The sequence below is a fragment of the Salvia miltiorrhiza genome, chromosome 2, assembly GCF_028751815.1.
Source record: "Salvia miltiorrhiza cultivar Shanhuang (shh) chromosome 2, IMPLAD_Smil_shh, whole genome shotgun sequence".
NCBI lineage: Eukaryota > Viridiplantae > Streptophyta > Magnoliopsida > Lamiales > Lamiaceae > Salvia > Salvia miltiorrhiza.
Window position 1 is genome coordinate 45,857,874 of NC_080388.1, and position 14,986 is coordinate 45,872,859.

General features: G+C 33.2%; 2 protein-coding genes across 7 annotated transcripts; one reads left to right on the forward strand and one right to left on the reverse strand.

The window, feature by feature from the left end:
- The first annotated feature begins 5,870 nt into the window (after nt 1–5,870).
- Nucleotides 5,871–9,100, forward strand: LOC131011689 (ubiquitin carboxyl-terminal hydrolase 18-like). Of its 6 annotated transcripts, none has more exons than XM_057939477.1 (7): nt 5,871–6,327; nt 7,232–7,310; nt 7,402–7,497; nt 7,920–8,041; nt 8,252–8,383; nt 8,467–8,557; nt 8,641–9,100. In XM_057939477.1, the coding sequence occupies exons 1-7, from the start codon at nt 6,193–6,195 to the stop codon at nt 8,688–8,690; spliced, it is 705 nt and encodes a 234-aa protein (XP_057795460.1). In that variant the 5' UTR covers nt 5,871–6,192; the 3' UTR covers nt 8,691–9,100. The 6 variants fall into 6 exon arrangements, 5 of the variants coding, with proteins under 5 accessions (XP_057795460.1, XP_057795464.1, XP_057795462.1 ...); XM_057939481.1 differs by lacking the exon at nt 5,871–6,327 and adding an exon at nt 6,752–6,985 and having other exon boundaries at nt 7,232–7,320; XM_057939479.1 differs by lacking the exon at nt 5,871–6,327 and adding an exon at nt 6,752–6,985.
- Nucleotides 9,101–13,368: 4,268 nt separating this feature from the next.
- Nucleotides 13,369–14,602, reverse strand: LOC131011690 (F-box/LRR-repeat protein At3g59200-like). The gene has a single exon (XM_057939483.1). The coding sequence runs from the start codon at nt 14,572–14,574 to the stop codon at nt 13,369–13,371; it is 1,206 nt and encodes a 401-aa protein (XP_057795466.1). The 5' UTR covers nt 14,575–14,602.
- Between the last annotated feature and the right edge of the window lie 384 nt (nt 14,603–14,986).

The following is a 14,986-nucleotide window of genomic DNA, read 5'->3' on the forward strand; positions in this document are numbered from 1 at the left end:
GTCCTGATCTTCTAGAAGCGGCTACAGTGCCGGTTAAGGAGAATGATCTCCCTCTGGCCGGGGATGCTAACCGATATCAAGCGCTTGATGAGGACGAGGAAGAGAAAGTGGAGGAGACTATCATTGCGGACTCCAATTATGAAGCAGATGTGGCTTTAAATGAGGGAGAAAATGATGGGTCGCCTCACACGGACAATAATTTGGCTAGTGATAAGGAGGGCTCGAATGTGGAGGGAACTTTGGAGTTGGAGGATCAGGCTCGGGTGTGAGAAGCATTGGCGATAAGGTTTTGCCGAAGATGAGGGCAACAAAACACTTTCCTGGGCATGTTCTTCGAGCAAAGTACCTTCCTCCGGGAACGAATAGTGGAGTTGTGGTAGAGCAGCAATCGGTAGTTGGGGCAGAAGGTTCAGCGAGCTAGCGGGTTAATTCTCCGATTAAGGAAGTTGATTTTGATAAGCAGTCCAATCCTACTCCGGATGAGATGGCGAGTCGTATAATTAGGTTAGAGGAGCAGGTTAATCAGGGGATGCAGTTGCTCTCGGAGCAGAAGCGCGGACGTGGTCATCCAAAGGGCTCGGTAAAGGGACGAGAGCCTGTACATGCAATTTCGGAAGGTTGTATTAAAAGTCATCTCAGGAATGCGGAAGAAAGGGGTCACAAGCCGAGGGAGTTTGTGGTTGATTTCACCAATAGGCCCAGTATGATTGCAATGAAAAATGTCGTCCATGGGCGTTGGTCGGATGACATGGATGATTATCCTGAGTTTCATTATTGAGTTGTCCTCCTTCGCTTTTCAAGTTTTGTGCCCTTAGTCTGCGTCTTTGTGCTTTCAAGGGATGTTTTTTCTTTTTCTCTTTTTTAATAAATCTCAATTTAATGCTTATTTCGATTCTATGTGATAACATTAAGATGATAGAGGATAATTAATTATATCCGGGAAGAATCTGGAGTTGAATTGCTCTTTGTGCCGATTGTTTAATCAAGATATAGTAAGAAAGAATCAAGATTGTTGGTTTATGTTTTGCTTTGATTTAACAGATTGAAGCTGGCACAAATTGGGGAAACACGTAAGGATTCAATCTGACGGCGTTGCGGCGACTCTCCAGCGTGAAGAGCACCGATGGGAAGACAACTCTGCTCAATTTTGTCGTGAAGCAGGTGGTCCAGCCGAAGGGGATCTGGTGTTATCGGAATGATGTGGGAGAGAATGAGAGAAAAAGTATGAAGAAAGAAGAAGATAAGAGGATGGTGAGGTGGAGGTGTCGTGGAAGCCACGTAGGTAATCGGGCTCGGGTAATCGATCACGTGCGATTTAGCCCGATCGGGCCAAAAATTGTCCTACGGAGGGCTTTTTTAATCTTAACCGTCCTCAAATAGTATGCCCGCAATGAAGTGTCCTGAATCGGCACTACCCTTTTAGTTACGGTCCTAAAAAAGCCTCTAGCTCAGAAACAGATAATTATTACAATATATTTATTAGAGCAACAATTACTTTGACAACGAAACGCAACTCAAGTGGTAAGACGTTTCATCTTCAACCAAGAGGTCGGGGGTTTGAGTCATGTGTGCATGTGTAAACTTATAAAAAAAACAATTACACTACTTGTCAATCCTCCATCTTCCTAGAGCTGCCATCAATTCATCATCTACCTTCGACGTAGGTAAAACTATCAACTAGGCATAATACATCGCTACCAAAATGCTTCTCCACAAGAGTTGGAGTTGTCGATTGGGAGCCATTTTCTTCTTTATATATGAGCATCTTCTCCCTTTCCTTGTTTAAAGCAAGTGCCCCAACCAGATTCCCAACTCCATCGTAAAAGTAAAATGGTCTCAAATAAGAATAGCTTATTAAAGACAAGTGGCCGTAATCCAACTCCATCTCCTTCATCCATAACTTGGATTCATAATCCTCCATCACCCAAACACGAATACGTGACGAATGATCATATCTCCGAGTCTGAGAACTCAGACACAGACGCAGTTTTCCCCCAAAAATGATCAACTCCAAACGTTGGGACCTCAAATCGGGCTCGTCATCAGGCGATGCCAGCTCCTCGGGCAATTCGATCAGTCCAAACTTTTCTTCCGAGAGATTAAAAGATATAATAAGTTTATTTTCATTACCTTTGCCCTCAAAATCATCATACGAAGGTATTCGAGCAACCAACCAATGCAACGCTCGACTCACAAAAACACCTTTCGTAGACAAGAATTAAGTAGCTAAATTGTGGAAATTGTGGCTCAATTATTCTCCAACAATCACTTCTTAGGGAATACATCTCTGTCTCAATCTTTGAATCACACCTATCATCATCGTAACAATAGTGAAAGTAATACTGACGCATGCTACGGATTTTAAGGATCTTGTAGTCATCCAACACAGGATCATATCCCAATCCATAAACATAATAGACTTTGTTACATGAGTATAACCATGATTATCATCGCGGTTCAAAGATGTCGGATCGGGGAGTTTTCGATACATTCGAATCGAAGGGTTGTATAAAAGCAGTGATTTTTCAAACTCAATGCACCAGAAATAGTCGCAGGAGGCAAGGAATGAACCTGGTGGAAAGTCGAACGTCGTCGTTTTGTTTGTGAGGTTGTCTGACTACATGGATGAGAGAGGGAGAGACACACAGCTTGTGTCGGAGTTATACCGTTGTAATGATCTAAAGACGATTGTGTCACGGCCACGGTAACTTTGCGTGAATTCTGGTCGGAAAATTATGGAGTTCCATAAATTTGAAGCGATGGAGAAACGAATGAGCGATTTCACCGGAAGATTTAGCAGACTTTGCTCGATCAATTTCACCGGCATGTCATTAACCTAACTTGTTATCTTCTTCTTCTGATTGGATCGTCACCTGCGTGTCATCGCTACAAACAAATCTAGGGTTTAGTGTTTACTGTAAAAACTAGCGATAAGAAGTAGAAAGAGGAATATATAGAGAGTGAGTAAACTTAAGTAACTACTAAGAATAGCTTTTCATGTAGAAATAATCTCACCCAACTCAGTGTTTCACTACAAAAAAATGCGTGAATAGCGACAACAAATAGCGACGGCGGCAAAAACGGCGACCCGCCTTTTGCCTATTACCGGCGGCAAAACAGCAGCTGCTAATAAGCGGCGGTTTTGCGCCATCGCTAATTTAAATATATACTCCATTATTTTATATTTATTATTAATTAATTTAATAATATTTATTTATTATCGACGGTAATTGCTGTCGCTATTTACCAGCGGCTTGTAGCTGCCGCTAATCATCGTCGCCGGTGACATCCGGCGATAGCACAACCGCCGTCCGGCCAAAATTACCGACGGTGGTGCCGTCGCCGCTAATTACCTACGGCAAATGCTAATTACCGACGGCAAATACCGTCGGTAATTTTTTTTTCATCCTTTTTTTATTTTATTTTTTTTGTTCATTTTTTTTTCATTTATCATCTAATAAGTTGGTCAAAGATAATAATACAAAAATATTAAAATTAAATATATATTGAAATACAATGGAAAATTTTAAACATCGATTATTCACCTCAAAAGTTTCGTTTACTTCAATCAAATTCTCCAAATTCATGTTTCATAAATGTCAGATAACGACCTCTTTTAGCAATATGTGTCACTAATCTAAAATTATTACTAAGAATTCAAGATTCTTAGTAAGAATCTTATAATTATAAGTTAAGAATGTTAATTTGATAAGTGATTCATTCATCACTCATCACTCATCACTAATCTAAGATTATTACTAAGAATTCAAGATTTTTAGTAAGAATCTTATAATTATAACTTAAGAATGTTAATTTGACTAGTGATTCACTCATCACTCATCACTAATATAAGATTATTACTAAGAATTCAGGATTCTTATTAAGAATCTTATAATTATAACTTAAGAATGTTAATTTGATTAGTGATTCACTCATCACTCATCACTAATCTAAGATTATTACTAAGAATTCAAGATTCTTAGTAAGAAATTATAATTATAACTTAAGAATGTTAATTTGATTAGTGATTCACTCATCAATCATCACTAATCTAATATTATTACTAAGAATTCAAGATTCTTAGTAAGAAACTTATAATTATAACTTAAGAATGTTAATTTGATTAGTGATTCACTCATCACTCATCACTAATCTAAGATAATATTCCTAGTAAGAATTCAAGATTCTTACTAGATTGATAAAATACTTATGGTGTATAAACTAGATTGATAAAATAATAATAATAATAATAATAATAATAATAATAATAATAATGATAATAATAATAATAAATTAATAAATAAATATTTTTTCGACATAAAAATAAGGACGAAAACGAGCCCAATCCGTGATTAACAACATTTTTTGGATATAATCTCGACATATTCTAAAATTATGAATATATGATATTGTATATTGAAATAGACTTTAAATGAATTAATAAGTAATAAATATATCAATAATACGAGTGTTCTGTACTGGTAACCATTCGAAAAGAACTTCAAGATTAAGCGTGTTTGACTTAGAGCACAACTAAGATGGGTGACCGACTGGAAAGTTCGTCTAACTTATGCAATACTGTATAAATACGGAAATAAATTGTGGATATACAATAAAATAAATAAATTAATTAAAAAAATATTACCGACGGCATTTTTCCGTCGGTAATACCTCGGCCAAGTCCGGCGAGTGCGCCACCGCCGTCCGACGGACATTACCGACGGCGGTGGCGCTGCCGCTAATTAGCGATAGCATTTGTCGTCGGTAATTTTTCGACAACTCTCCGCCGTTCATTGCCAGCGGCAGCCGATCGCCGTCGGTAATGGCGTTACCGACGAGCAAATCACTGACGGCAATTTGCCGCCAGTAACACCGCCGGCAATTACTTTACCGGCCTCCGTGCCGTCAATACCGACGAAAAATGTCGTCGGTAATCTCTGTTCTTTTTTGTAGTGTTTTGTCTCCACTCTGATTTAGAGCATCAGCCACAATCTAGTTATCTGTCTCGATGACGTAGTTGTATATAGAGCTGACAAAATCAACCCGGCCCGAAGGGCTAGCCCGACCCGCCCGTATTTGGCGTTGGGCTGGGCTTTACAAAATAGAGGCCCGAAAAAACCCAGGCCTAAAAAGCCCGCCCAATAAGCCCGTCGGGCTAACTGGGCTTTGGGGCTGAAAAGCCCGAGATTTTCGGGCTAAAAAGCTCGTCCGATCATTCTTCTTTTATTTTTTATTTTTAAATTTTTAGATATATTAATTAACTTAATTTATCCATTTTACGATTTACCACTTATTTTCCCCGTAAAATCATTCCTAAATGTAACATTTATCTTTATTTATTTTTCGAGTTATGCACTAACATGTAAGTGCAGAGGGCATGGCGCATGCAATTCTAAGGGATAGCTATGGTGGGTATTGGAAATTTGGAATAATTAAGGAGATTGACGTATTAGTGTTTTTATATATTGAGTTATCATTAAAAAATAGACCCAACTTTGAATTTATGAGATTAAAAAAATAAAATTTCGAAGAACATTATTTTATTTTATTTTGATCGAAATGCAATACATATACCATCTATCAAACATAATCAAATTGCAACACTTAGTTCATCATATAAAGAAAAGAATGTAAGTGAAGTGGCAGATTACGAGAACCGATTCTCCACCACCAGGCATCCTTTCCTGGCTCCTCTGCATATACTAATGCTAATTTATATAAATCTATACGCCCGAGAGGCTTGCGGCATAAACTGGGACTTTTTTTTTTAATAATAACTCAATATATATAAAAATACTTAATACTTGAGACATTTTTCAATAATAACTCAATATATATATATAGAGGGGAGAACTATAATAAAAATGTCCATCTATCAATTCTATAAACCAATACATATTGCAGCCTCCATAGTGATTCTCTCTCCTACATGGCACTCCCACAATCCTGTATTTTCTTCTCTTTGAATTCTACATTGTATGCCTTTAGATTCAGCAGTTATCTTCTCTCTTGCCACAGCATCACATAATTCCTTACATTTTCTTCTCTCTTTTCCATCAATCAATTGCCCCCGTTAATTGCTCTTCCAAAATATGCCTTGATTTCAGAATTTTCTTCACTCTTTCCCACCCATCAATTGCCGCCCATTAATTGCTCTTCTAAACATATGTTTAATTTCTCTTTGAATCATATATGAATCAATCGAACGCGACGCAATCGCCATACATTCGTCAACCACCCACTTTGAGGTTTCGGATTTCATCGTTGTCTCAACGTTCGATTCTCCTTCACCGTCATCTTCGGGTTTATCAATATTCAGTTTTTGAGGTATGTTCTTTATGATATACACATTCCATTTATTACCTGATAATTTTTTGATGAAATAACATTGAACTAAACGTGTGGTAGAATCTATTCTTGCTGAATCGTTGGTTGTGTTGCTGAATTGTTGATTGTATTTTATTGCGTGAGATTTTCGGTGACAGAAGTTTTACTGTGTTTTAATTTTTTATTCAAATATACCAATGCATACCAACTATTCGATAAAATGCCTAAGTAATATTGTGTATTACTTTTTCTTCGAATTTCAAGTGTCAATATGTGAAATGTGGAGTTTAGTTAATCTATGACATTGTCCTATTGAATCGTGAAAGAGAACAAGATTTCCAAGAAGAACAAGATATTATTGATCATGATATTCTGGCTTCATAACCCAATATGATCCAGTGGGGTTTTTCTCCAATGAAGCTCTCTCCTTGAGAAGATTCTTGAACAAAGGCAAATCTTTTGAAGATGTCCTGTCTTTGAAGTGATCCACTATGCTGGTTGAAGTTGAGCTCCCACCTTTTTACTGAATGAAAGAATGGATTTGACGAATCAGAAGTTCTGGAAGTACTCCAGAATTGCTTGCTGATCTAGAATGCCCATTAGCTGCTGACCATTCTCTTCCATTGCAGGGTGTACCGATGGCTAGCTGATGTGATAAGTTATCTGCAATTCATGTTATATAAATGTTGGGTTAATTTTAGTTTATTTCCAGATTTGGTTTATAAAATCATCATGATTTAATAACAACTTTGTACATAACCTTTACATATTGTATTAAATTTATCATCAAATATAACTTTCACTAGAAAGGTGATATCCTCTCATCACACTTATGTGTTATTTTTATCAAAATATTAAGAAATTATGAGTTATATTTTGACATTGGGTTGTCCTTGATTTTCAGATTTTGTTCCCATATAAAGAATTCATGGAATTTTTCAATTGGGAGAAGCTAGGCTATCCTCCTTGTGGACTTATAAATGGTGGAAATAAGTAACTGAAGTTTTTATTATGCACTTTATTTCTTGCTCATCTAAAATATGTCAGCTCATGATCTGTCTTGCTTCTCTGCAGCTGCTTCGCTAATGTGGTTCTCCAGTGTCTTATATACACCCGTCAACATGCTGGCTACATCTGCCTACATCTTGGAGAAAGGCCACAAGCTAGAATGTAATTGACTTGATCATATAAATCTGTCTGAGTCCATCATACAGAATTCAATAACTCATGTTTGTACTTTAGTATATATTGTTGTACTATTGACTATTCCTTCTTTGCCAGGTCAGATGGATAAATGGTGTTTCCTGAGTGATTTTCAAACTCATGTAGAAAGGGCTAGCAAGAGTCATACTGCATTCATTCCTATTAGCATTCACGATTGAATAATACTGATAGTAATGTTGAGTGTGGGCAGCAGGAGGATCCCATGAGTTCATGTGGTCATTATCAAACTATTTATTTATTTAATTATATTATTAGCTTTTATTGGACTTTTTCTTTTCACCAGTTATACAAATTTGGGGACATATTTGCAATGTGATTTTAGCTCTCTGGTAAACAATTACTGATTCAAGTGGATTTTGTATTGCCAGATTTGCAATTGATAAAATGCTATCTTTTCATTGATGAATTTGGTGGAGAAAAGACTGCTCATCCTAGGTATGAAGAGACGAGCTTTGTCCAACATATATTTGGAGGTTGCCTTCAGTCTGAGGTAGCATGCACAATTCAATTGTTATTTTCAGTTGTGTAATTTGCATTTCTTCTTCATAGATAAAGGATATCCACCACAATCATGTATTTATCTATATACCTCCTTCTCATCTTTTTATTTATTTATTTATTTTTCACTTTGCCCTTCAGGTTATATGCAGTAAATGCAATAATGTATCAAATCGATTTGATCACATGATGGATTTAACAGTTAGCTCCATGGGATGATGAGTCTTTGGAGGAGTGTTTGGATCAATTCACTGTCGAAGGCGTAGATGTATTCCATAAATCAATCTCTAGATACCAAGCTCAGGGAGAAAGTAAAGAGTCTGCTTTTATCGCGGTATTGACTGATTTAGCAAACACGAATTAAATCTCAAATTTCGATCCTATATCTAACCCATGATATGTATCTTATTTCTGCAGAGTAATCAGCTCGCTGAAAATCTTCACCAACCGTGCAATCTTGCAGACTTTCGTGGAAGCTCAGAACAGCGTGACAGACGCGTCCTTGAGGGTGCGTCTAAGTTAACTCGACTATTGAACTTCATGTTCGTGTAAAATCCGTGTGGACCCTAAATTTGTTCGTGAACAATGCAGAATGTATTGAGCCTCGTGAGGTCGATGTACGTTATGGTGATGTTGGGTGAAGATCCTGCGTTTATCTGATATGGCTACTTAACAACGGAGAATGTTGCGACAATGAGGGAAGAAGTTGCAAACCTTTGCAATGAGATCCGGCCGCACGCGCTTGCCTTGGTCACTTCTTTCAGCATCCCTGATGTTTTTCTAAGTTCGACTAGGTTGCAGCGAATTCTTGGTCGGTGTCTTAAGACCTGCGATTCACTTCCTCTGCCAAGCTTGTATTTTCTTAACTCTCGGAATCAAAGGACTCACAGGGAAAGATTATCTATCCTACATATGTAATAGGATAATGACTTATCCTATATGACATTCTCATATCTCTCCATTTCAAAATTCCTCAACTCCCTTCATTTGCATTTATTCTTATTATATACATTCTTAAATTATATAATTTTAATTTTTTAGGTATATTGAATTTATAATGTATTCAAAACACCACCTTAATTCATGTGCTTGCATGTTATTATACTCATTACTCATAGTTATTTTTTTTTTTTTATCTTAAGCTATCATTATACATATTCTTAGTTTATGTTTTTATTTCTTATTTATATAATGAAAGATTAATTTATTAGTAATTTTCGTTTCCTTTTTTTTTCTAGAGGTATGTACTAAATCAATAATTATTCTCCATGGTTGAACATAAAATTGATCATAAAATAATTAAGAAAAATTGATGTAGAATTTAAAATCTGATTAAAAGATTATAAAATATATTATCCCATCCTTTTTATGTTTTTCACCTTGAATTTTATTTGGCTAATTAATTAATTAGTTGGCTAAATAAATAAATTATATTTTTTTCATCAAAATTTTAATTATTCGAGCTATGAACAAGATGATGCTCAAAATTCTTGTAAGGTTCGGATGAGATGATGTCCACATATAAAATGTGGTCTTATATTTTACCTATTAATACAAAAAAATTATACTCCTATAAAATTAGTAAATTCTTTTTTTATATACAATTAATAAGAAATACGATGTATCAATCCTCCATCATATGCTATATATTTAAATATTTTTTGTTCTTCTTATTTTTCTAAAATCTCCAATCTTAAATAAACTTTTTAGGAAAATTTATCAAATTAAAATTTATATAAAAGACAATCTATTTTAGCTCTCAACAAAAAATTAACATATAACTAATGAAAATTGCTGGAATTTTTATAATTTTAACTGTACCACTAATTAATTTTGATCGAATAAAATTAATTAAAAAATATTTATATAAATATCATTTTATATGCTATGACTATGTAATGTAAAGTAGTTTCCCGTCGAATTTCATAATTTTCAAGGTCTAAAAAAATTGTAATTAGATTTTGATATTTGCAAACCTAAATAAAAGTATAGATGTTTTTGAAATAAATATATTCTTCAATTGAATTTGATCATATAAAATAAATAAAATAATACTTACATGTATTTTAAATAAATAAGTTATTCAATTTAATTTGATAATATAAAATAAAGAAAATGATACCAAGATATATATAAAATAAATAAATTCTTCAATTTAATTAGATCGTATAAAATAATTTGAAATAAATCTTCATTTCTCATAATGATATATCTAAATAAAATGTTTAATCTTCGTTCATATATTAGCTTATCATCATCGTTCCCACATTGATATTTTATCATTCTCACATTGATCTTTATTGAACTTCGCCATGGAAAAAAACATAAATAAAAGGTTACTTTTGAGATGTATTTAAACCAAATAGATTCTTCTATTTTATTTACTCAGGAAAAACAATTTCACATAAATTATCCTTCCTGAATTGATCTTACACATTCTCATATATATTGAATTTATACTAAGATATATGTGTAATAAATAAAATTTTCAATTTAATTTTTCATGTAAAATAATTTGAAATAAATATGCATTTCCACATTAATCTCATAATGATATATCTAAATAAAAGGTTTAATCTTCATTCATATATTAGCTTATCAATTATCATCGTTTCCACATTGATATTTTATCATTGCGCATTGATCTTTATTGGATTTCACCATGAAAAAAACATAAATAAAAGGGTATTTTTCAGATGCATTTAAAATAAATAGATTCTTCAATTAAATTTGGTCATGAAAAATAATTTCAAATGAATTATCATTATCGAATTGATCTAACACATGCTCATATATATTGAATCTATATTAAATCTCGCAATTCACAATTTAAATAAAATGATTATTAAACTTTACCATTTAAAAATCTAAATAAAAAAATACTTATCTTTGAAAAAATAATAAAAATATATGTAAATATATTTGAAATAAATAGGTTCTTATTGTTTGAAATTTTATGGAGATTGTTAACTAATTATTGTTTGATATTTTATTTGTTTATATACATATTTTATAAATTTAAACAAATTAAAGAAATTAGTTGATATTATTATATGGGTTTAGGACGAGAATAAGTATTAAAATCATCACATATCTAATAGGAAAATAGAATACTCCTATGTGGCATCACCATATTTTTGCATTTTTATTCATCCTAATTCTCTAAACATTTTCATATTTATTCATTCTTATTTATCTAAATCTTCTCATCGAACATTGATTTTTCATGAGATAAAATCTATATAAAAGGATGTTCTTACTCTCCAAATCAAAAATCCACATTTAATTGGTGAAGTGATTGCGATTAATACAATTTAAATTGCACTAAAAGTTGATCAAATTTATTTAGTTGAATAAAAATTATTTAATTTTTTTAAAAAATAAATACTTGTGATTAAATAAATTATTTCTTCATTTTAATTTGGTCATGAAATAAGATATTTTGCATAATTTTTTTTATTACACGTTGATTTTTTATGAAAATTTACCAATTGAAATACTAAATAAATTGATATGATATCATTTGAATATCACATCAATTTTCTCAAGCCTTAGACTAGATGATTCTCAAAACTTAGTTATAGTCTTTCAAATTTCAAACAAGATGATTCTCACGAATCAGTTTTATTCTTTCAAACTCCAAACGAAATGATGCTTGAAACTTAGTTATGATATTTTAAGCTCGAAATAAGATGATGCACAAATGGTGATTTTTTAAACTCTATATAAGATGATGTTTAGAAGTTAGTTATAATCTCACAAGCTTCAGATTATATAATTTCACAAGTCAGCCCTGGGTTTTCAAGCTCATAATGAAAATGATGTTTAGAAGTGAATTATGATATTTAAAGCATCAGATAGTGATGTTAAACGATTGACGCATTATGTCAGCCATAGTATTTTAGGGTCTAGACGAGATAATGCTCAAAAGTCAGATATCGTCTTTCGAGTTCTTGATGATCCTGAGATGAGATGATGCTTAGATGAAAAATAAGATCTTAGATTAATTCTTATCCATCAATATATTAAAAATGTCCAAATTTATATAAACGAGTATTTTTACTATTCTAACAAAAAGTTAACATTTAATTGACGAATATAATTAAGATTAGTATAATGTAAATTCTATTACATCAAACTGAATTAATTAAAAATTAATTATATTATACAAAAATAATATAAATAATTTAAATTATAATTTAAAATCCCGTCGAAATTCGACGGGTTATACACTAGTTAGATCAATAAAATCGGATGGTAAGATTTTTCTCTATTTTTAAGCACTTTAATTCACGCTAGGACTTAATAGTAACTTTAGTTTTGTAGATTCAATTAGACCAAGATTTAAGGGATTATATTAGTTAATACAATATTATTTTTCATATTAAATCCAATAACTAAGACTAACGTTTTTCTGAAACGTAAATAAAGAAAATTACAGTCAAAACATAAACCATAAATCTTTTCTTAATATTCACACGTTGAAGATGGAGAAAAACATAGATTGGCTACTAAACTTATCTATATATTATACAAAAGACCAGTTTAATTTAATAATTCAGTTAGCTTTTAAATTTCAGTTGTTATAGTACATTTTTTTCCAAGTTAAACTTTATAGATGAAAAATTAGTTATATATGTTAAAAATATAATTTCAAATATAATTTTTTGTTTATGTTTTTTTTTTTTTGACGGAAGTTTTTGTTTTTGTTTGTGTATTAAAAGATTTATTTATTTATTATGACGTATAATACTCTATAATAATTGTAATACTAATTTTAAAAAGATTTAAGTTTTCAATGAATAATTGATATTGATTATTTTATTTATGTGTTTTATATCTCCAAGAAAATTAATACAAACTAGGATGTTAAAGCCAACCATCCATAGCCTATCTTTTTCATTACTAAATCCCTTTAAATCCACTGCAAGAGCGGTGAATTGCAGCATTAAAAGAAAAAATCATGGGCCTACTATAAAACATAGTATTTCAGGATACGAAAATATGACACTATTATAAAGAAGATTATATAAAGTAACAAATTTACCAAAAAGAAAAAAAAAATTGTAACTACTCTAATTACTTGATAAATATAATAAAATCGAATAATGAATATATCTAATAAAAAGAACACAAAAACTCCAGTGAATGGTGAAACAAATTGTAACTACTCTAGTTACTTGACAAATATAATAAAATCAAATAAGGAATATATCAAATAAAAAGAACACAAAAACTGGGTGAAATACTTCAACATACAAATGATAAAGTAGTATGATTGTGAAGGCGGTTTCACCATAAAATCGGTTTCACGGGAGATCACCTATCACCTTGCATCTGAAGAGAAAATCTAGATAGTTTGTGCGTTTTCAAGATATCAGTGCCTTTGATCTCCCATTCCATACCACAGCTTTTGATTTTGAGGAGCGGCGCAAAAAAATCACAACCAGCAGTAATCTTAAAATTTTGAATATTTGGAACATCAAACTCCCCATTCCAGATTCCGTCCCAGATTCTTCTGCTACAGAATAAGCGTAAGGTTATGCGCTCAAGCGATGGGCTGCAAATTCTCACGTGATCGGAGCTGTAATCCCAAATCACCAACACTTTGAGGGAAGGAGACTTGTTCCACAGCTCATCACAATGATGCAGTTCAACACCCAAACCAATCAAACGCAAACGCTTGAGATTACGAAACTGGTCATGAGAGGGACTCCATCTTCTTCTTCTCTCTTCTCCAAACAACCTCGTGTGAGTAAGTGTTAATACCTCAATGCCTGGGCATCTCGAAATCAAATCCCTAACTAAATCACCTTTTACACTCGAATGGGATAACCAAAGGTGTTTCAGATTGGGACAAGCTACTGCTTTATTCCTCCTCTCCAGATCAATCAAGAGCCCCGAAACGGATAATCTAACTAGGGTTTTGGATTCGAGCACCTCATCTGGTAGAACAAAAAACCTACGAGCCTCCGAGAATGGAAGCTCAATGGTGAGATCAGTAGCCCCCAGTTTGATCGCTCTCAAAATCAATTCTCTAGCTAGTTCAGAATCGTCGTTACCTTTTTCAATCCTTGGCTTGGAGCTCTGCATAGTCTTCTTCTTACTGGATATCGTCAGCTTGAAACTCTTAATATTTAGGTTCAAGTCTTGACACCTCTGCATGGTCTTCTTCGTGAATATGGGGAACTCATCCACGCAATTCCGGAACTTGGATTGATCGAAACTGAGGTTGGGGCGCGTGGTCCACGCGCCGTGCCAGGACTTGGATAGGAGAGAGGTTCGAGCAGCTTCTTTTTCAAGCAGAAGAGATTGTATGTGCTGAATGATTTCTTGTGGAAGCTTGTCGGATTCGCCATCTGCATCTGCAGCAGTTTTGCTGTGATCATTCGCCGTGATTTCTTCTGGAAGTTTGCCGGATTCGCCATCTGCCGCGATTTTGCTGTCATCATTCCCCATGTGATGAAAACCTCCAAATTTTGGATGGTTTTTTAGGGTGATTTTGCTGTGATCAATATTCCCCATGTGATGAAAGCCTTCAAAATTTGGATGGTTTTTTAGGATTTCAAATCTTGGACGGCTTCTGTCTCTCTTCTTGCCCCATATATATAGTCTTCCAAATTTTAATACGAATTGAATTTGGACTTAAATTTTTTTTTTTTCAAAAGATATTTTTTCTTTGGGTGATGATATTTGAACACCCGGTGTCCTGAACACTTGCAAAAAATCGATTTTTTTTCCTTTAGCCCAAATGGACCGGTTTTGAAGGATTTTTGTGTTTACTAATTTATCCCTTGTATTATTGAGTTTTTTTTTTCGGTTATATGATTTCCAAAATGCAAGTTTTTTTGTTTCCTAAATTTTCGGTTATATGATTTCCAAAATGGAAGTTTTTTTGTTTCCTAAATTTTCGGTTATTTATTTCCTTATTTTACTG